The sequence below is a fragment of the Nyctereutes procyonoides genome, unplaced genomic scaffold (assembly GCF_905146905.1).
Source record: "Nyctereutes procyonoides isolate TBG_1078 unplaced genomic scaffold, NYPRO_anot_genome, whole genome shotgun sequence".
Classification (NCBI taxonomy): Eukaryota; Metazoa; Chordata; class Mammalia; order Carnivora; family Canidae; genus Nyctereutes; species Nyctereutes procyonoides.
This window is the reverse complement of record NW_026575128.1, coordinates 8,394,641-8,418,119: the sequence shown is the minus strand read 5'-3', so window position 1 is coordinate 8,418,119 and position 23,479 is coordinate 8,394,641. Positions and strand designations below refer to the sequence as shown.

The 23,479-nt window shown below is 39.9% G+C and overlaps 1 protein-coding gene across 2 annotated transcripts in view; it reads right to left on the bottom strand.

The window, feature by feature from the left end:
* Nucleotides 1-19,509: 19,509 nt before the first annotated feature.
* Nucleotides 19,510-23,479, bottom strand: part of CUNH16orf87 (chromosome unknown C16orf87 homolog) — a 29,128-nt gene continuing 25,158 nt past the window's right edge. For both annotated transcript variants that reach the window (XM_055341452.1, XM_055341451.1), the window contains one exon: nucleotides 19,510-20,548. In XM_055341452.1, the coding sequence (XP_055197427.1) occupies nucleotides 20,430-20,548 (119 nt within the window). In that variant the 3' untranslated portion in view covers nucleotides 19,510-20,429. The remainder of the gene's footprint in view (nucleotides 20,549-23,479) is intronic.

The following is a 23,479-nucleotide window of genomic DNA, read 5'->3' as shown; positions in this document are numbered from 1 at the left end:
ATAAAAGACAAAGTATTTATTTTAATGGAAATATTTCATTAATATTCAGGGGTTTAGCTGGAAATATTACCTGTGGGGTAACAAATAGTAAATGTGTGGCTTCTTCTGACCTTTGTTAATGAACCCAACATGCTCTTGGCCTTGACTCTGTATTAAAGCAACGGAAGTACACGAGGTGAGGGAGGCCAGAGGGAGAGCAGCCCTGCAGAGGACCAGGTAGGTGAGGACCAGGTAAGGGAGGACCAGGTAGGGGAGGACCAGGTAGGGGAGGAGCAGGTAGGGGAGGGTCAGGTAGGGGAGGAGCAGGTAGGGGAGGACCAGGTAAGGGAGGACCAAGTAGGGGAGGAGCAGGTAAGGGAGGAGCAGGTAGGGGAGGACCAGGTAAGGGGAGGAGCAGGTAGGGGAGGACCAGGTAGGGGAGGACCAGGTAAGGGAGGACCAGGTAGGGAAGGACCAGGTAAGGGAGGACCATGTAAGGGAGGACCAGGTGGGGGGGGACCATGTAAGGGAGGACCAGGTAGGGGAGGACCAGGTAGGGAAGAGGTAGGCGCAGGAAGCTGAGGGAGAGGGTGACTGGGGGAGGCCTGGCCTCAGAGGAGGGCGCCGCAGCCTGAGGGGTCCCACCTGCCTTCCTCCACCCCCCCTGCACTTCCCAGCCCCTCGCCCGCACCCAGCCAGGACAAGCAGCTGGCATTCAGCCTCAGGCAAGTGCAAACAAGTCCTCTTCTCCAGGGATGTCAGACAGTTCGTGGTGGGGCCTAAGGTTTTGGGTCCTCAGCTTGACGGCACCCAGGAAAGTCCTCATCCTGGTGGGCGGTCGGGTGCCCTCAGACTCAAAATGAGTCCCACCCTGCCCCCACCTGGCCTCACGCCCAGAGCCCCCAGTCAGACTTCTCACTGGGGTCTACAGAACCCAGCTCATGGACCTTCTTTCTGAAATACGACGAGACACACAAATGTCGTTGAGATATTAGCAGATCCAGAAACTTGAGAGGGACCAAGACAAACTCTGGTGGAATCCAACATAATCATGGAATAGAGGAAAACTTGGCTCAAAGAGATTTAACAAAGATTTTATAAAACCATTAGAGGATGGAGCACCTGGGTGGCTCCGTGGTTGGGCGTCTGCCTTCGGCTCAGGTCATGATCCCCGGGTCCTGGGATCGAGTCCCACATTGGGCTCCCTTCTCCCTCCGCCTGTGTCTCTGCCTCTCTCTCTCTGTCTCTCATGAATAAAAAAGTAAAATCTTAAAAAAAAAAAAAAACAAAACAGGTCCAAGTCCCTGCTCCGCTGTGTCAGGTATACTTGGACCCAACCTTGTGCACTTGCAAAAACAAAACAAAACAAAACAAAAACAAAAAAACAAAACAAAACAGAGAAGGTGTTGATTTGAAAAACAAATCAGAAAAGTGATTAGAGATTTAAAATGCAACAGCTAAAATAAAATATTCCGAATTAAAATCATAAGATAACATAAAGGAGATCTTCCAGAGAATTAAGAAAAAGAGAGGAAATGTGAAAGAACAGATAAAATGCAGAAGTCCAATGTTAACCAAATGGAATCCCAGAAGGAAATAGAGAAAAGGTGGGAGTGAGAGGGGAGGGCTGAATGAAGCCCAACTCCCTCCGCATCCTAGCGTTACCTGTTTCCCAGGGGGGCCTCTTGGACCACCATCAGTCCCATCAAGACTGGGGGAATGGTATGGAGAAAGGGGACTTGAGGGAAGCCAAAAATGACAAATGTCTACTACTTTCCTTTCTTTTTTTTTAAAAAAGATTTTATTTATTTGAGAAAGAGAGAGAGAGGTCAAGAGAGGGCATGAGCGGGGTGGGAGGGGGAAGGAGAGGGAGAAGCAGACTCCCCACTGAGCAGGAAGGCTGTAGGCTGTCATGGGGCTTGATCCCAGGACCCCAGGATTATGACCTGAGCCGAAGGCAGATGCTTAACCGACTGAGCCACCCAGGCGGCCCTCTACTACTTTCTTAATGTGGCCCTAATAGCACCAAGGAAGCCAGGACATGGTCTTTGTTCATGTGGACACTTGGACCCAAAGGATAACTCATTTGACTCATCCAGAGAAATGCTAAAATTAGGACAGGGTGAGCAGAGCCCTGAGATTATCACTAATGACATTCCTCCAGGCAAACATCAGTCCACCGTTTGGATCTGATTATTCAATTGCTTATAATCTCACTCAACTCCCCAGGCTTCAGCTCGTTTCTCCATCTTGTTTATAAGGATGTCATGACTTTTTGCAACACATTGGTCTCCATAGTGTAGCAGGCACCCCCAGGTGAGTGCCTGGCTAGTAAACACCCTGCCCTTTCTAGGAATGGGACTATGGGAATCCCAGCAGCCGTGTCTGCACTATGAGATTCTGGTGCCCAACCAACTAGTCATGACTGACTAACCCAACAGTAGATTTCTGATCAATTTAGAACAATCGGATTTTCTATTCTAGAAAGCTGAAAATTGGTCCAGTAAGGGATTCTAGAGAGAGTCATTAGGCTCCAACCTACAAAGCAGGGCCACAAAATCCTATATATTGAAAAAGGGTAAAAAAAAAAAAATCAAGAAAGCCACAAATGAGTGAGTATAAGACAAAAGGCACAAAAATATACTTGTCAAGAACCAAGAATTATGATAGAGGCAAAGGCAGATTCACTGCAGACCTTCAGATCTCAACTGAAGAAGCTGAATCCATTAAAGACAGGTTTTAGGAAGCAGTCAAGACAGGGAGAGACGCGGGCATGGTAAGGACTCTTAGGGAAGGAGAAGCTCAGGTGGCATTTTGTTCAGGAAAACGTAGGAAGGCCAATGTGGAGACCATAGTAATCAAGGTAAAAGCCAGCCAAAATACGAAAATATCGTGATCCAAAATTTGCATCTGAGGCCTCCTGGCTGGCTCAGTACAGCATGTGACTCCTGATCTTGAGATTGTAGGTTCGAGCCCCACGCTGGGTGTAGAGATTACTTAAAAATAAAATCTTAAAAAAAAAAAAAAAGATGGCATCTGAAAGACACGCTGCAACACACACTTGGAGAGGACCCCTGCATGATCAGGAAGGTGAGACGGGCACTTAGCTTTCTGTACTTTTATGTAATATTCCTGAAACAGTTTTTTTAAAAAGGTCTTTTTACCTACTTAACTCCCCTATTTTCCAGATGATGTCTATGTTGCTTTCCTGGCCACTCCCAGTAATATTAAGCTACTTGAAACGTATTTCCCTGTTTGTTCTCCACCTTACAAGTTGCTATACTTAAAAAAAAAAAATTTACTTATTTGACAGAGAGAGATTGAGCACAAGCCAGGGGAGCAGCAGGCAGTGGGAGGGGGAGAAGCAGGCTCCTGGCTCAGCAGGGAGCCCAATGTGGGGCTCGATCCTGGACCCTGGGATCATGACCTGAGCCCAAGGCAGACAGACAGACAGATGCTCAATCAGCTGAGCCAGCCAGGCGCGCCCGAGCTGTCCTACTTCTGTTTTGGAACTGAGGTCGCGCGGGCCCAGCTCTCCCCAGACTCTGCCATTTACCAAATACATGACCCTCGGCAATTTTCTTAACTCTGTGAGCTTCGTTTTCCTGATACAGAATTATTAAACACAAGCAAACATGGGGAGTTCACAGCATCGAGCCTGGGACATAGTAAGTACACCCTACACCGTAGCTCTTTTCTACCGTTTTCACTATTGTTCCTTTTTTTTTTTTTTTTTTTTTTTTTTTATGATAGTCACACACAGAGAGAGAGAGAGACAGAGAGGCAGAGACACAGGCAGAGGGAGAAGCAGGCTCCATGCACCGGGAGCCCGACGTGGGACTCGATCCCGGGTCTCCAGGATCGCGCCCCGGGCCAAAGGCAGGCGCTAAACCGCTGCGCCACCCAGGGATCCCCACTATTGTTCTTTTTAATCACACTCACGTGTTGGCACTACCGTAAAGACACCAACAACGGGACTCGGATGTGTTCAACGGATTCTTTTGTTACAAACAGGAGTTGGACATTTTTAAATGTGCTTTATATTTTTATGACCTCAAAATCACACTTAAAACTTTTAGCTCTGAACTTCTTGAAGGACAGAAGTTACATTTGTCTCTAGCATCAAATATACGTGGCTCTCAACCCGCAAGAGGCAGACAGCAAACTTGTGTCAGAGCTCCTACTACTGGAGTGAAAGCAGATTTACTTAATGGTGACGGATGAAAGTCCCCAAGAGAGATGTCCATTTGCAGGTCTCATTAGCGGCCTTATACCAGACAGTGAGGGCGGTTTTGTCTGTTGTATGTTTTATATCTCATCGAGAGAGAAAATTTTCCAACCCAAAGAAGAGTGAAGGTTAAAAGTCTATCACTGAAGCCTTGGGAAGTCTCACCCCCAAATCATGTCCATTAGTCCAATCAACCACCCTTTTCTGGAAGTTTGCCACATAGAAACAGCAGAAGCACCCTCTGAAAACAGCCCACCTACATGGGAAGCAACTTGGAATCACTGTTTCAACTATTATAAAGAAGTTTCTTGGTTTATGTGTACAATGGAATATTCCTCAGCCATTAGAAATGACAGATACCCACCATTTGCTTCGACGTGGATGGAACTGGAGGGTGTTATGCTGAGTGAAGTAAGTCAGTTGGAGAAGGACAAACGTTATATGGTCTCATTCATTTGGGGAATATAAAAAATAGTGAAAGGGAATAAAGGGGAAAGGAGAATAATAAGTGGGAAATATCAGACAGGGAGACAGAACATGAGAGACTCCTAACTCTGGGACACGAACTTGTTGGGGGGTTGAAGGGGGGGTGGGATGGGGGGGTGACTGGGTGACGGGCACTGAGGGGGGCACTTGACAGGATGAGCACTGGGTGTTATTCTGTACGTTGGCAAATTGAACACCAATAAAAAATAATTTATTAAAAAATATCTTTCACGTCACACAATTAGCATAGAAAAATGAAGCAGTGGGTGAGGAGTCTGCTTAAAATTTTCTCTCTCAAGGTGCCTGGGTGGCTCAGTTAGTTGAGCGTCCAAGTCTTGATCTCATCTCAGGTCTTGATCTCGAGGTCATGGGTTCAAGTTCCACACTGGGCTCCACACTGGGCAGAGGGCCTACTTAAGAAAAAACAAGAGAACTGGGTTCTTGATTTTGTGAGGGTCCACCATTCTGAGCATTATTAGGCTGTTGAGGAACTCAGCAAGGCACGGTGTGCTCCATGCCAAAGTTCTCACTGGAGATAACCCAGTTATAACCCAAGCTTCCTTGACCCCCCAGAATAAGAGCACAGATTGGGAAGTTTCTACATTAGATGGATTCTCTTGTATCCCTACTTAAAAAGGAAAACATCGATGCCAGATATAGTGAAGGTTGACTGATAAAAAGATAAATTCATGACTCTAAAGGTCCATTTTTGCTCCTCTACCCTCCTTTATGTAATAATTATAGATGTTGTTTCTTGAACTACGCTGCACACTTTGCTTCCCCAAATGAATTCCACCTGTGAGGTCCAAGTCCCTGCTCCGCTGGTCGGGTATACTTGGACCCCCCCCCCAAAAAAAAATTTCACCTGTGAATGGCTCCTCACCCCATGCCCAAGTTCTAATCTGCCCTTCAGGATGACCTGTCCTATTGATTTCGGACTTACCTGGCAAGCCTTCTCAGTCACGGAAGCCAAATCCTTGCATAAATTTCTTACTATATGTATCATTTGCTTCTGGTTCTCTTCCCCTGGTTCAATTATTCTGACTGATACAGACGCTGGTGCCAGAAGTGGTTCTAGAGAAACGGAATCTTACTTTTTTTTTAAATTTTTATTTTATTTTATTTATGATAGGCACACAGTGAGAGAGAGAGAGAGAGAGAGGCAGAGACACAGGCAGAGGGAGAAGCAGGCTCCATGCACTGGGAGCCCGACGTGGGATTCGATCCTGGGTCTCCAGGATCGCGCCCTGGGCCAAAGGCAGGCGCCAAACCGCTGCGCCAACCAGGGATCCGAGAAACGGAATCTTAAAGATGAATTTTCCGAACTGAGTCTCGGTTTTCTGGGATTAGTTCTCTGATCTCATTAAAGACAATACTGTATTTCTAGCGGTAAAGAGGACTAGTAGTCCATGACAAGACATGTGCAAAATATCATCATTTGATAGGAAATCATTAGGAAATCGAATACCTGGAGTGAGATTCTAGGTGACCACGTATCTGTTACATTAGACATTTCAGTGGAACTAAGGAGTCTAATGAGATTGGCTGCTTGTCCGAGCTGCGGTGGAGAATGCCAAGAGGGCTTCTGATTCCCAGCTTCAGCTTCACATTGACCTGAAAGGGAAATCTGCCCTGGGATGAGCCCTCCTCTCCTGTAGCCTAGTGGCTCTTCCTGCAAGGGGCGAACTACGATGCAAACGGGCTCTTGACCTAAAAGTGTTTTCCGTTAAAGGGAGAGCACGGATTGGGAAGGAATGGGATTTTGAAAATTGCAATGGGGATGTGAAACCGGGGACACGGAATCTCTCAATTCCCCCAGGTCCTCTTTGCCGGTAGAATCAGCTCTTTGACTCTTGCCTGAGATTAGCCCTTCTTTTCCAGAACTAGTTGTCTTACGAGGCACTGTTGACTGTCCTCAGCATCTGCTCCTCTCCTTACTTCTGGGAGACTGTAACTCGAGGTCAGTCCCAGCAGGCTCCAAAGGGTGAGTCACACAGTGTAACCCACGCACCAAAAGACGCCCTAGTACACCGACAGGCTTGCATGATTTTTTCCTATTAATAGAGATGTAAAATATGGGTCGTATGTGAGAATAGACCTTAAGGGTGTGAGATGATGGTAGAAAGAATACAAAGTTGGATCCGGCTGACTATATTGGTATGAGTCTACTAAGCAGAGATTCTGAATTCAAAGTTTTAACTTTGTTAATAGTTTGGCTGGTCAGCTGTACCATGGATCCAAAGGTTTCAACTACACCAAATGAAGCTGAAACTTGCCTTGGCACACTGTAAAGAACGCCCTGGTGTATAGTATAAAGGAAAGTATCCAAAAGCTAAGAGATACAGTTTTCTTCCCTTCCTTATCCTCCTATCTCTAACATAAGATATACTAATAAATTAACTTTAGATCACAGAATTTTTTTAAAGTATTATTTTAAAAAATATTTTATTTATTTATTCATGAGAAACACACACACACACACAGAGGCAGAGACACAGGCAGAGGGAGAAACAGGCTCCATGCAGGGAGCCCCACATGGGACTCAATCCTGGGTCTCCAGGATCAGGCCCCGGGCCAAAGGTGGCACTAAACCGCTGAGCCCTAGATCACAGAATTTAATGTTCTTGCATGCTTTCCTGGAGTAAGAGCAAGCTTTGGGTTGTATAAAAGGCAATTGTATTGATGAGGGACAGGAGCAGGAAAATGTTTACCCTTAGCCCAGAAGGCTGACCTAAAGCCTGCATAGTTTTTTGATAAGAATCAAATACATGCTGGTTGCTACATTCTTTAAAGGGTATCATGATTGCCCCACCAATAGTTAATATCAAACTGAATGATGTGTGTGGTGTCTAAATGGGATGTCTGTCCTGATTGGACAGGTACCCCCAAATGTGGGGTGATGATTGGGGGGAAGCCAGTGGTGCAGGTGGTGAAAGAATTCACCTGAGGTAGAACAAAGGAGATAGAAGTTTACGGAAGGCACCACAAGGGGGCAGCGTGCGGGAAAGGAGAGAGGAGGAGAGGAGGGGGGGGAGGGGAGGGGAGGGCAGGGGAGGGGAGGGGAGGGGAGGAGAGGGCAGGGGAGGGGAGGGGAGAGGAGAGGAGAGGAGAGGAGAGGAGAGGAGAGGAGAGGAGAGGAGAGGGGAGGAGAGGCTGTCTGCAAAGAGGCAGTGGAAGGCGAGAAGGTCTGGTGAAGTATGGAATTCTCTCTTTTTGGGTAACTGTGCCTGATTGTAAGTAGCCCACTGGTCAGTGAGGGCCTATGGATATTTTGATATGGGTCACCTTACGGACCTGTCTGTATTCAGCCGGGGGGGTCACTGTGGGCCCTCTGCACATTCCATCACTCAAGCCCGTTTGCCTAAAAGCAGCCTCTACAATATGCACCCGATGAATCTTGCAAGAGTAGTTTTCTGAGCAGTAATTCAAAGAAATTGGAAGAAATTTTTATAATCTGATACTCCCTGCATGTCCCACTTCCCTTTGATTACTAAGTATATAACCACCAGCCTCACACAGCAAAAAGTGCAGCTATAGGTCCTGTCCCCACGCTACTTAAAAAAACTTACTAAGCTGCACTATAAACATCTCAAGAATTCTTTTTTTTTCCCCAAGAATTCTTTCTTGACCATGCACTAGAAGGCTCCACATCAGTATCATGTTAGGCAGAAGTAACTTTGTTATTGCCTTTATTTGAGATTAAGCATAACTTGAGGTGTATAAGGGTAGCAAGCTAACAAGGGGGTAGACCATGCTCTGTGTGTCCATTGACTAAGCTACAATCCCTAGTTATTCAGATATGAATCTGGGTATTGCTATGAAGGTGTTTCATAGATGTGATAAAGACCATAATCAGGTTTCTGACCTATAAAGAGCTTGGAGATCACCACTCCCATCCTTACAAGAGCTGAAGAAACTGAAAAAGCAATGACTTTCTTGGGCTGGTTGGAGAATTGAGGTTGAGGGACAAATTGCCACCCTAAAAGCTGGAGAGATATGCAAATACAGAGAATCATGTAATGATCTGTTCATGTTGAGCAGAAGCCTCTGAAGCCATAAACAGAACACTTATATGATAATTCTGGATGCTGGAAGCTGTATGGGTGAGTGTGAAAGTGAGAAACTCCTGGGACTGAAGTCTTGGTGAGGAGGGAGAGGGACACTTTTATGTGTATTCATTCCAAAGACTCCTACCAGGTTCTTAAGGTTAAGAACCAAGAAAAAAAGATCATAGATCTGGCAGGAGGAGAGGAAAAAATAACCATCTTGAAATCCACCCAGATCGTTCTCCATAACAAAACCTACACTCTACAGGAAAAGCCTTTCCAGAGTCTTTTCTAGCTAGAAGGAAGGACATTTATCTAACTCCTGCCCTCTCTAGCCTTCCTGTCTTACAGAAGAGAGTTAGGGGCAAATAAAAGCCAAGAAACACTTGGGAAGGTGACAGCCCAGGAATATAGTCCTGCCACTAAAAGACTGAAATGTAATCAAAAGATTAAAGAATGTTTCCCCTTCCCCACACCTTCTCACCAGTACAACATTGGGTTACAGCTGAAAGAACAAGGTATAGGCTCTATTAAGGAGATGTTCTCTGGGAAATTAATAGCAGAGGTAAAACCATGGACAACAGAGGAGTTTGAAGCTTCTGGCATCCACAACTACAGTGAACAATAACCACAGCCCAACTCCTAACATGATTAATATAAAGCCTCACATTAAAGACCTTTTACTGGGACACTGGGTGGCTCAGCGGTTGAGCATCTGCCTTTGGCTCAGGACGTGATCTCATGGTCCCAGGATCGAGTCCCACATCGGGCTCCCTGCAGGGGAGTATTTCAGTGAAATACTGAAAGCCTTCTCCCTAAGATAAGCAACTAGACAAGGAGCATCCAAATTGAAAAGAAGCAAAGCTATCTCTACTAACAATGACATGGTCCTATACATAGGAAATCCTAAAGAATCCACAAGGAAGCTACCATTGCTAACAGACAAATTCAGCAAAATTACAGAGTACAAAAATCAGTTATGTTTCTATACACTAGTAATAAATAATATGAAAAGGAAATTTAAAAAGTAATCCCATTTGTAGTAGAATCTGAAACAATAAAATATCTGGGTTTAAATTTAACCAAGGAGATAGAAGACATATACTGAATAAAACATGGCTGAAAGGAATTAAAGAAAACCTAAATAAATGGGAAGACAACTTGTGTTCATGGATAGGGACACTAACTGTTGTTAAAATGTCAAGACTACCCAAACCTCTCTACAAATTCAGCACAGTCCTTATTCAAAATTCCAACAAAGTTGGAAGACTCATACTTCATACTCATACTGGCTTCAAAACTTACAAGGCTACAGTACCCAAAACAGGGTTGTACTGGCATAGACCTAAGACATGTAGATCAATGGAATAGAATGGAGAGCCCCAAAATAAACCCATACATCCTATTCAACCCATGTGCCAAGTTCATTCAGTGGGGGAAAGAATAGTCCCTTCAATAGACGGTGCCAGGACAACTAGATATCCACATGCAAAATAATGTTAGACTCCTACCTCACACTACATACAAAAACTAACTGAAAATGGATCAACAAGCTAAATATAAGAGCTAAAACCATAAAATACTTGGAAGAAAACATAGGGGTAAATCTTTATGACCTTAGATTTGGCAATGGATTTGTAGAGACACCAAGCACAAACAGTAACAAAAAATAGATAATCTAAACATCAAAATTAAAAACTTTTGGACAAAGATAATATGATTTCACTTACACATGGAATCAAACAAAACAAATGAACAAACACTCTTGAATACAGAAAACTGATGGTTGCCAGAGGACAGGTGGGCGAGTGAAAGGACAAAACAGATAAAGAGGTAAAAACCTCCAGGTATAAAATAAATAAGTCATGGAAATGAAAAGTAGGGAATATAGTCAATAATATTGTAATAATGTAGGGTAGGAGATGGTGACTACACTTATGGTGAACACTGAATAATATATGGAACCATCAAATCAGTATGTTGTACATCTGAACCCAACACAACATTGTATCTTATATTTCTAGAAAAAAAAATAAATCTGTGCATCAAGGACATTATCAGGAAAGTAAAAAGACAAAAGAAAGAAAGTAAAAACAATCTACAGTCTGGGAGGAAATTTTTGCTAATCACCTGATATGCAGAAGATATAAAGAACTCCAACAAAAAGACAACTCAATTTGAAATGAGCAAAGGTATTGAACAGACATCTCTCCAAATCTATAAAAATGGTCAATATGCAAATGAAGATGTTCAACATCATCAGTCATTAGGCAACTGCATATCAAAACTACAAGATGAAAAAAAACAAACCCTACAAGATGAAAAAAACCCCACAAGATGCCACTACTAGGATAGCTGTAGTAATTACACAAAAACAAAAAACAAGCATTGGCAAGGATGTGGAGAAATTGTTGAATCATGTACATTGCTGGTGGGAATGGAAACTGGTGTAGCCAGTTACCACTGTGGAAAATGGTTTGGCTCTTCCTCAAAAGGCTAAATATAAAATTACCATAGGACCCAACAATTCCACTCCCTGGTATATAACCAAAGGAACTAAAAGAGGGGCTCCAACATAAACTCGTATGTTGATGTTCTGAAACTGCATTTTCACAATGGCCAGAAGATAGAACACAAGTACCTATCAACAAATGGATAAATGAAGATGTAGTATATATATAAAATGTAGTACTATTCAACCATAAAAAGGAATGAAGTTCTGATATATGATACAACTTGAAAACAATGTGCCAAGTGAAATAAGTTGGAGACAAAAGGACAAATATGATTCCACTCATATAAAATACCTAGAATAAGCAAACCTGTAGAGACAGAAAGTAGATTACGGCTTACCAGGGGATAGGGGAGGAATGGTAAGTAACTGCCTAATAGCTACCTAATAGAACTTTTATTTGGGGTGATGAAAGTTTTATTTTTTATTTTTTTATAAATTTATTTTTTATTGATGTTCAATTTGCCAACATATAGAATAACACCCAGTGCTCATCCCGTCAAGTGCCCCCCTCAGTGCCCGTCACCCAGTCACCCCCACCCCCTGCCTACCTCCCCTTCCACCCACCCCTAGTTCGTGTGATGAAAGTTTTAGAAATAGACAGTGGCAATGAATGCCACTGTGAATATATGCCCCTAAATTATACACTTAAAAACGGTTAAAATGGCAAATTTTGTTATGCATATTTTACCACAATTTATCATAACATACCAAAGGTGCAGTGTAACTGGGTGGATTGTAGGATAAATCAATTTTATCTCAAAAAATATTTAAAAATTGTCAGGACCGGTGCATCCACTTGGAAAGTGTTTTTATTTCCCAGGTTGAAGACCACGGCCGTAGCACAGTCACCAGAGGAATGCAGGAACACTCAGGCTAGAGACGCAGCATCACATAGCTACCATTCTGCAAAGCACGTTGGAGGGCAACAATTCTGCCCATTGCTCAAGGATCACAACTACAGTAATGAGTATCCTAACATACAAAATAAACACTCTAGACTGAAAAGCATGCATTAGTTATAGAATAGAGGTCCTCTATTTCTGACTGAAGAGTAGGCCAGAACAAGACTTTTCACCACAATAAAAAATTATCATTAATTCCTTGGTGAAGAAAAAATTGGAAAGTGGTTCCTGAATCTACTATATTATCTTTTAGCTATATTTATCTGTGCATATGTAAACTCCATTTATCATTTATGGAGGAGTCTGATTAACTCAACAAAATATTATCTCCATAAAGTTCCAAAGTAAAGGACCTTATGAGACACAGGAAGAACTCTAAAACATATTGTAAGCAGTGGCATATGATCCTATTTAAATACAAAAACTGTGAGGTCCTAATTCCAAGGCAGATAGAGTTAAGTACACACTGCCTCTCCCACTGAATGTAACTTTAAATCCTAGGCAAAACGCATGGATTGGATCCTCAAAACTCTAAAATATAAGTGGTAGTAGCAGACAAATTAGGAAAGCAGACCTATGTTCTAAATTCCACAGAACTGGCAACGACTTTATAATTCTTGTTAGTACACAGCTTGGACCCAAAGGCAGCCAGAAACACAGAAGTATGCTCTGAAGGAGCCAAGAGAAACCCTCCCTTTCTGACTGAAGAGTGGGAAAGAGGGCTCCTGAAGATCAGAGGGTGGGTCACAGCTCTCCCCCACCCCCTTCTTCTTTTCTTACTTCTTCACCATTCCAGGTCCCAGATGATATACCACAGCAACCGTATCTGGTAAGGCACTTAAATCTCAGAGGATTCAGAGTGAATAGATCCCTTCTCTTTGACCAAAAGAGCTATGATCCCAAGAGTGTGGGCAAATCTCCATTGATTTTCTTCCTTCCGTCTCGTTACCTTCTCACCACAGATGCAGTCACAGGAAGTGTACAGCGGAAGGAAGAAACTAAAGTCTCAGCTCTTTAGATGAAGGACTGGCTCCAAGGAGCCAGAAAGTGTCAAGGACTCTATAAAAAGTAGCAAGATGAAGAGTGTGATCCCACAGTTGTTTGAATTATTCAAGTTACCTCTGAGCTGTACATACAATGGGTCTGACCCTATATAATATAGCACAAGTTCTGAGAAGTGAGCTACCGGGAAGAACTATTGTCCAGGTCTAATTTACCACTGAGTAGTACACATGCAGTAGTGATCCAAGTAGTACTGCAATCACTTAGAAACTGAACTGATACTGGAACCATAGGTCATGGAAGCACATCAAAACATGCAGCCTGAACCTAACTTGGCTGACTATTATCCTTAGTTACCCAGAGATTCATACACAATATCTGAAAGGTCAAAGATGAAATCCAAAATTATTTAGCATACAAAGAACTAAGAAAATTTCAACTCCACAATCAACAAAAACCAATCATGACGTGACACAAATTTTAGAATAACTGGAGAAAGATGTTAAGGCAGCTATTATAACCAGACACTAAAGGTGAACATTTCTGAAGCAAATGGAAAGATAGTTTCAGAAAAGGAATATAAAGAAAGATCAAACGGCAATTTTAGGAATAAAAAATACAAAAATAAAAAATTCACTGGATGAACTCAAGAATGGAGATAAAAGGGGTCAGTGAACTTGAGATAGGTCAATAGAAACCATCCAATATGAACAGAAGAGGGGTTTAAAAAAATAACTGAGGAGAGGCCCTGGGATCTGTGAGACAATACCAAACCATCTAACATCATTGGAGTCTGAGTCAGAGAGGAGAAAGGAGGTGGAACAGCAAAAATATCTGAATAGCTGAAAATTTTATGTAGTTGTGGAAAGATATGTACTTATACATTCAAGAACCTCAGAAAACCCCAAATGAAAAATTCAAAGAAAGCTCACCCAAACATATCATAATCAAATTAATAAAAAGGACAAAGATTCCTGAAAGCAGCCAGAGAAAATGTTTCATAGGGATGAAAAAATTATTTGAATGGCTGCATATTTCTCATCAAAAGTCACGGAGGTCAGAAGGAAGTGGGAATTTTTAATGTGTTGTAAGAAAAGAAATGTCAACCTAGAATTTTATATCCTCTAAAAATATCTTTCATGTATTAAAGTAAAATAAAGACATTTCCATATGAAGGCAAACTATGAGAATTAGAAATCAGCCGATCAGCTCTAAAAGACATGTTAAAAGTAGTTTTCCAGGTGGGAAGGATATGATACCAATGGAAACTCAGAACAGCAGGTGTTAAGAAAGAGCAACAGAAATAACAAATATCCAGATATATGTAATGGACTATTTTCCTCTTGAGCTCTTAAAAATATGTACAATAGTCATAAACAAAATATACAACATCATCCAAAGGGGTTTTATAATTTATAAGACAACTATAAAGGGATGTAAATGGTAATAAGATACCTACATTCCACTTGAATTGGTAAAATACTGATTTTAAGTATACTGTAAAAGTTTAAGTACATTTAGGGTAATCCCTTAAAAAAAGTAAAAAACTAGACAAAGAGATACAGTAAAAAACCACAACAGATAAAATACTAAAAAAAATGCTCAAGAAATCCAAAAGAGGGCAGGAAAAGAGAAATGGAAAAATGTAGAAGAGAAATCATACAGAAAATAATAAAATGGCAGTTCTAATCCAATATATAAATGCACATAGTCTAAATAAACCAAGTAAAATATTGAGATTATCAGAAAAATTAAGGCGTGGATCACTATATGCTCTCCGTAAGAAAGTCATTTCTAATGTAATGACAAAGATAGGTTAAAAGTAAAATGACAGATGGGATGCCTGGGTGGCTCAGCTGGGTCAACCAGCTGCCTTCCGCTGAGGTGAAGCGAGTCTGCCCCTCTCTCTCCCCTTGCCCTGCTCCCTGCTTGTGCTTTCTCAAATAAATAAATAGAATCTTAAAAAAATAAAATAGAAAAGACTTACCATACAAAAACTAATCAAAAGAAAATAATCCTAGATATTTATGTACCAAACAACAGAGCTTCAAAAACCAACAGTCCTAAAAAAGGAAGAATAGATCCATTATTACTGGAGATTTCAACATTGCTTTTTCAGTAATGTCACCGGTAGAAAATCAGCAAAGATAGAACTGAACAATAACCAGGAGAATCCAAACTCTTTTCAAGTATACATGGAACACTTGGCAAACAGACCAGATCTTATCTCCTAACAAACTCTAACATTTTAAAAGAACTGAAATCATACAAAATATGTTTTGATGATGAATCTGAAAATCAACAACTGCAAAATAACTAGAAAAGCCTCCAAAAGTTTAGAAATGGAAGAAATATCAAAGAATATTAGAAAAAATTCTGAATTGAACAATAAAAATATAACAATACTTGTGTGACAACTTATAGCATTAAATGCTTTTGTTAGGGCAGCCCCGGTTGTGCAGCGGTTTAGCGCCGGCCTGCAGCCCAGGGTGTGATCCTGGGGACCCGGGATCGAGTCCCAGATTGGGCTCCCTGGTATTCTACAACACAAAAACCTATAGTTAATTAACATCATACTTAACGGCGTAAGACTGTTTCCCCCACGACTGGAATCAAGGCAAGGATCTTCCTCTTCTCAACATTCTTTTTCAACATTGTATTAAGGTCCTCACCAGTGCAATAAGGTAAAAAAATAAAAACATTAGGGAGAGGGGCAGACATTCTCTCAACAATAAGAGGATAAAAGATTCCTTAATAATAAAAAAGGAAGATTTTGACAGTGGTAGAAAGAATTATTCTAGTCCAGCCTAGAGCCTCTCTTATGTCTCATACGTTTCATTCCAGAGAGTTTGCTTTGTATGTTAGGATTCTCATCATGATAGTTGTAATCTTTGAGCAATGAACACTACTAATAAAATAAGTGGATTAAAATAGCACAAAAGAGTAACTAGAAAAAATTAAATAGGTGTACATGTATATAGATCTCCAAATGTAAAATACAAGCCTTATAATAACAGTAGTCAAAGATGAGAAAAAAAACAGCTAAACATAAAAAGTTTAAAAATTCTATCTGGAGGGGCACCTGGGTGGTGGTTAGTTAAGCATCTGCCTTCGGCTCAGGTCATGATCCCAGGGTCCTGGAATGGGGACCTGCGTGAGGAGGTCAGTGAGGAAGGAGTCTGCTTCTCCCTCTGACACTCCCTCCCACTTATATTCTCTCAAATAAATAAAATTAAAAAAAAATCAATCTAGAGAATATTTTGTATGCAGAATCAAACAAATCTGATCAATACCTTCATATGAGGTTTGCAAAGGACTTAATTTCCCCAAATTTAAAGGATAAACATATGCAGGTTGAAAGTAAAAATGAGATTACTTAATTATTTATTATTATTTAATAATTATTACTAAGACATTTTTAGTCAGACTTAGAGAATCAAATGCAATTTGATTTGTGAAAAGTCAGGATCCCTGGGTGGCGCAGCGGTTTAGTGCCTGCCTTTGGCCCAGGGCACGATCCTGGAGACCCGGGATCGAATCCCATGTCGGGCTCCCGGTGCATGGAGCCTGCTTCTCCCTCTGCCTGTGTCTCTGCCTCTCTCTCTATCTGTGTGACTATCATAAAAAAAAAAAAAAAGTTAAAAAAATTCTCTGATTTGTGAAAAGTTAAACACTTTTCAATTTGAATTCTTAGAAAAAAACACGTTACTTTTAGGAAACACCACGGATGTCCTGACATGTTGAGTCTTTTTTTTTTTAATTTTTATTTATTTATTCATGACAGAGAGAGAGAGGCAGAGACACAGCAGAGGGAGAAGCAGGCTCCATGCAGGGAGCCCGAAGTGGGACTCAATCCTGGGACTCCAGGATCACACCCTGGGCTGAAGGCAGGCGCTAAACCACTGAGCCACCCAGGGATCCTGGAGCTTTATTTTTTAAAGTACTTTTGAAACTTCAAGAAATGTGAATTTACTCTGGCTACATTTTTAAGTCATTTGTAATTTTACATTTTTTCATGATATAAATTGTCTCAAGATGTTTGATCATTTCAACTGACTGCTACAGAAGAAATAATTTGCAGTGTTTCCTTACTTTTAATTTTACATACCTTACATTGAACATAACCTAAGCCTTCTCTGCCCATATTCATGTTTAAAAAAAAAAAAATCAAATCTCAGAAACTTAAGTGCCTCCCCCAAAACTTTTTGGAATATAGGATTGGGTAGGGAGGTAAACACATATTTGTATAGTTTAGCCTAACAACTCCCAAATAACTTTTAATTTTGTTCACATTTAAGAATGAACTTATCTTCAACAGACCTAATCTAATTATGGAACCATTTAAGGGCATTGTGAATAATCATATCATTTATAGGTATTAGAGCAGAACAAATTTGGGATTATGTAATTAAATTACCATAATTATGCTCTTAGGACATCTGCTCAGAAGAGAGGTTTAACACCAATGAATGACAAGTAATATACTCCAAGACCATTACAACATTCTTCAACAAATTCAGCTTTATAATGAGATAGCTTATAAACATATCAGAGAATATTTTTAGACAAACTTCCTGTTTCCCTGTTATATCACAAACAGGGGAAACCTAATTTGCCCCTCTGCCAAGGAACTTTTTCAATAAGCCAACAATTTTAACATCATGACCATCTGAAATAAATTACTTCTTTATTTTTTTTAAAGGTTTTTTTTTTTATTTATTTATTTACGATAGTCACAGAGAGAGAGAGAGAGGCAGAGACACAGGCAGAGGGAGAAGCAGGCTCCATGCACCGGGAGCCCGATGTGGGATTCGATCCCGGGTCTCCAGGATCGCGCCCTGGGCCAAAGGCAGGCGCCAAACCGCTGCGCCACCCAGGGATCCCTAAATTACTTCTTTAAATGGCAAGCTCCAGCCTAGTCACCAGTCTCCTTCCTTATTGTATCCATGATTATTTTAACATGATTTTCCTCTAAGGGTCTTCAGATTGAATGATTAAGATTTTATTCACAGAGACACACACAGAGAGAGAGAGGCAGAGAGAGAAGCAGGCTCCCGGGACTCCAGGATCATGCCCTGGGCTGAAGGCAAGCTCTAAACCACTGAGCCACCCAGGGATCCCTATTTATACATTTTTAAAGATTTTATCCATTACTCACGAGACACACTCACACACATACACACACACAGGCAGAGGGAGAAGCAGGCTCCATGCAGGGAGTCCAATGTGGCTCTAGATCCCAGGACTCCAGGATCAGGCCCTGGGCTGAAGGCGGCGCTAAACCGCTGAGCCACCCGGGCTGCCCAATATTCTTTTAAAAAGATGCCTATTCCATAAGCTGTTCTTCCCTTTTCTGAGGACATATTCAAATCATTTTTAGATGTTCATTACTTTTATATTTTCTTGTCAAAATGAAGATAGTGTTCTTGTATTTCAAAGATCAAATCACATTAGCATGCTTAGGAATAAACTTTGTTACTGGGCTTTAAAATGCACAGAAGACAATTTAGTAGTACTGGGGTTGTAAAGAAATTCTTAGAAAAATTCTACTTCCTACCTAGAGTACCCTTTAAGCTCCCTCTGCTGGCTACCATTTAAATAAAGTAGGAAAAAATGATTATCTTTTTTTTTTTTAATTTTATTTATTTGAGAAAGAGAGAGAGAGAGAGGCAGAGACAGAGGCAGAGGGAGAAGCAGGCTCCATGCAGGGAGCCCGATGTGGGACTCGATCCCGGGTATCCAGGATCATGCCCTGGGCTGAAGGGGGTGCTAAACCTCTGAGCCACCCAGGCTGCACCCCCCCTTTTAAGATTTAATTAATTTATTTGACAGAGCGAGGTTTCAAAGCACAGAGGGAGGGGGAGAGGGAGAAGCAGACTCCTCGCTGAGCAGAGCCTGATGAGGTACTTGATCCCAGGACCCCGAGATAATGACCTGAGCAGAAGGCAGACACTCAACCTACTGAGCCATCCAGGTGACCCATTTTTTTCTTTTGAGAGGTGATGGGAGAGCAGGATAAGACCAAGAGCACTACTGAAACTGAAAGGAAAATTCTATTAAGGCTAAATCTAACTGATGGCTACCTTCCCTAATAAGTACGGCTTCTGAACTTTCTTTTTTTTTTTCTGGACTTTCAATCAGATTCGGACACTGGGGTGGGGATCAAGGGTACCTGAAATAAGGGAAGTTACTGTCAAGTTTGAATATTAAATTGATATGCCAAAATGCAAAAGCATTTAGTATAAATCAACTATAAAGTTACCATTTATCACTAGAAAAAAATAAGAATTTAAATATATTTCATAAACTTCATAGAACAAAAACTTATACCACAGTATTAATCTATTGGTTTCAATATTAAGGTTTATTTATTTTTTTTCCAGAGTGAGGTTAAGTAACAATTTAAATAATTATCAGGATGTATAAATGAACATCCATTCAGATAAAACATTACTACTTAAAAGTGGCTATCTAAGAAATATTTTGTATGTAATAAATATATTTTATGTTTAGGTTAACAGGCACCATCTTGAGAGCAGAAAAGGTATTTTAAACCAATAAATAAATTACATTCAAGAAAACAAGATGTTTATATCTGAAGTACGATATATCCCCTTAAATGTTTTTCTTTATATAGCACCCAAACTTCCCAAATGTCTAGAAAGTATCTCCCAAAATATAACTCATACCTTAAGTCATAAAAATAAAGGCCAAGAAAAAAATCAATTTAAGACAAAATTTACGATTTATATTCTTAACTCCCCATTCAATAAAATATCAATTGCCAATTTATTAAAAGTAAATGAACTGTATATATGCTTAGTGCTGAAAATCTGAAATATAATATTCTTAAAAGTCACTCTTTCTCAAAGTACTTAAAATATTGCATCTCTGGTGGCAAACCTGAAAACTATCAAGCATTTTATTTCCCTCGTTTTCATTCTTCCACTCCCACCTCTACACCTTTATCCTTTAACAGCCATCCATTGTTTTTTGTTTTTTTTTTTTTTGTTTTTGGTAAATATATTTACTTATATCCCAAACACAAAACACTGACAATACTCCTTGGTAAACAAGGAAATCCCAGAACGGTCCCAGCCTACAGCTTTGCTACCAAAGTGTGGCACAGGCTAAATGACAGGGGGAAAAAAAAAACAAAAACAATCAATGGCCCTTATTGATGCAGTCAGCATGCTCCTGAGAGTCCTCAACTGTTAGAGAGTTTGCTGATGTAATCCTGAAGACAGCTGCAATACACTTGCAGACAAGTATCAGAGAATAAGTCTTTGATTGATAATTTTTCTATTTATTTCTGCCAAGGCGACTGAAAACACGAAAGCCTTTTCATCAGAGAGGTTAGCATAGATGTCAATTTCCTTTTCCTGTTTCTCTGTTAAAAGAAAAAGAGAAAGCTAATGTAAATGAGGTAATTAAAAAAATACATGAAGCTTTCAATTATTTCTTTAGATGACAATAAATATACATAATACTAGCAACATACATGAAATGTTATATAGTATCATCCTACTAAAACTAAAATTTTTTCAAAACTACATAAAGGAGTTACTGAAATGCCATGAACTAAATGGAAACTATATATGTGTGTGTGTCTGTGTGTGTATATATATATACAGTCTATAATATCTACATCATTTCTGTAAGTCTCAAATATTTCTTTCTCTTCACTAGGATGAGTGAGCTCACTGTCTCAAATTTTCTCACCCTAAAGATGGTCCCCTCAACCCCCCTCCAATATGCCTTTATGAATATATTAACTTCTTTACCTTAGCCCTGCTAAACAAAATAAGAATAACCAACATTTAATTCTATTTTTTCCCCTCCTGATTACAAATGTAATCCAAGTTCATGGTCGAAAACTGAGAAGTACAGAAAAACAAAAAAGGATAAAAAAACACCTATACTATGTTATAAGCCAGCAGAAATCACAATAAATATCTTTGCACACAATCTGCCAAATTCTTTTTTTTTTTCTTGCCAATTTCTTTTTTTTTTTTTGGGGGGGGGGTTCTTCTATGATTGTACTTTTGTCTGTTTTGTTTTGACTTTTTAATCAAAGTTAAACACATATCTAAATAGAGTCAAATTGTAATACAGAAGTCCTCCCCCCAAAAAACCTCTCACTCCCCAAATGCAACTACTTTTTCTCAGTTGTTTCTTCTTGTTTTTACCTCTCTAAGCAACCTTTTTATGTGATGCTATTTCTTGGTTTTAGGCATTAATTGACCTCCCACCACAGAAAGTTATAATTTTATTGTTTTCCATTTCTTACCCCCTAATATACTCTTCCTATCTCATCTTCCCATTACGTTATATCACAATTTTGGTGAGATCAATATTCAATGTTTACATTATTCCGATTATGTAAATGATTTCACTTTTCCTGCATTGTTTTTTCCCTGAAGAGATTTTTTTTCATCTGTTTAGTTTTCATTACTAATTGAACCCAAACTCTCTCCAAGTTGCATAGATCTTTCAGAATGCTTACACATACTAGGTATTACATCTATTTTATCTTCTTGAAATCTCTCCAAGTCTTCTGCTCCAACCTAAAATGGTTGCTTTCTAGACCTGCTACACAATTATCACTGAGATTGCTCTTCAACATCATGCTGGATATAAACATCTTTCTCTTGAGTTGAACCCTGTGTCCAGAATCTCAGAATACTTCTTTTTGGTTTACTTCTTCTTTTGATGCCATGTATCTTGCAGTAGTTTCCTGAGAAAGAGAGTATAGGCAGCAAATTTTTTGAGACCCTGAATGTTAGTTAGAAAGTGTCTTTAGTCTACTTTCATGCTAACGCATAGTATGATTGACTAAGATTCATGGAGATCGGAGTATGAAGGCAAAAAATTATCTTCCAACTAATGGTGCCATGTTTTTTTAAAAAAAAGCCAATAATTTTTTTCAGTTATTTTAAAAATTATTGCTAAATTCACATACAGTGAAATACACACATCTTAATGTACAATTGGATGAGTTCTGACAAAATATACATGTGTATAACCCACACCACAATCAAGATACAGGAAATTCCTCATGCTTCTTTCCAGTCAGTACCTCTCCACCTCACCAGCAACTACTGTTCTGATTCTATCACCACAGAGTCATTTGCCTGTTCATGGACTTCATATAAATGGCATCATATAGCATGAACTGTTTTGTGTCTAGCTTCTTTCATTCAGTATGTTTTTAAAATTCATTGATGCTGTTCATATATAAGTAGTGTGTTCCTTGGTGGGTAGTATTTCACTGCATTAATTCCAAGTACCACTTTGGTTCTTTTCTCGCTCTTTTTCCCCTGAGCCCTTGAAGGAGTTTTCCTTTAATAAAAAAGATAGGATTTGTGATGATATGCTTTGGCATAATCTCTACTTTTAAACATCCACTGGTCTCAGAATTTGGTGGGCCATTTCAATGTGGAAACTCAATGTCCTTCAGGTTTGGAAAATTTTCTTGAATTATTTCATCGATGACATCTTTCTCCTCCATCTTCTCAGTTCTTTTTTTTAGAACATCAATAATTTATAGATGTTGAACCTTAAACTGGTCCTTTAAATTTCTTATCTTTCCCATTCTATTCTTTCATCTCTTTTCCCTTTCCTTTTTTTTTTTTTTGAGAGAGAGAGAGAGAAAAGACAATCCTAAGCAGGCTCCCACACTCAATGCAGAGCCCCACATGCGGCTCAATCTCACAACCCTGAGATCATGACCTGAGCTGAAATCAAGAGTTGGACGTGTTTTAACCAACTGAATCACCCAGGCATCCCTTTCATCTCTTTTTTATTTCTCTACATTCTGGTACAACTGCTTCTTTCAATAAACCTGTTAGTGTTTCATTTCTGCAAATCTTTATAAACACACATTTTTTTTTTTTAGATTTGTATTTTAAAGTTCATTTTATAGGTACTTTTTTGACAGCTGCTTTTCCATTTAAATATCTTCTTATTCTCGTTTCACGACTATAATATCTTCTCTTGCTAAAAACATTAATGACAGTTTTAAGTTTTTCTTTTTCCTGCAAAAACCTGTTTTATCCAAGTTATTGTTTTTTCCTGTTAATATGGTCTTAGCCTTTCATAGAGATACTTTCATCTATATATCTGGGTAATTCTTGATAATATGCTCATATTTAAGAATGGGATCCAAAAAGCTGATTAGTTCATATACATCTGTGGAGTTTGACTGTGATCACCAATTTAGGATGATCTGACTGGGCCATTTGTCTGTGAAATCCCTAATGAAAATACCTTTATTTTAGGCCCTTTCTCTTAGGTCTTTTAGATTTCCTAGAGAAGATAC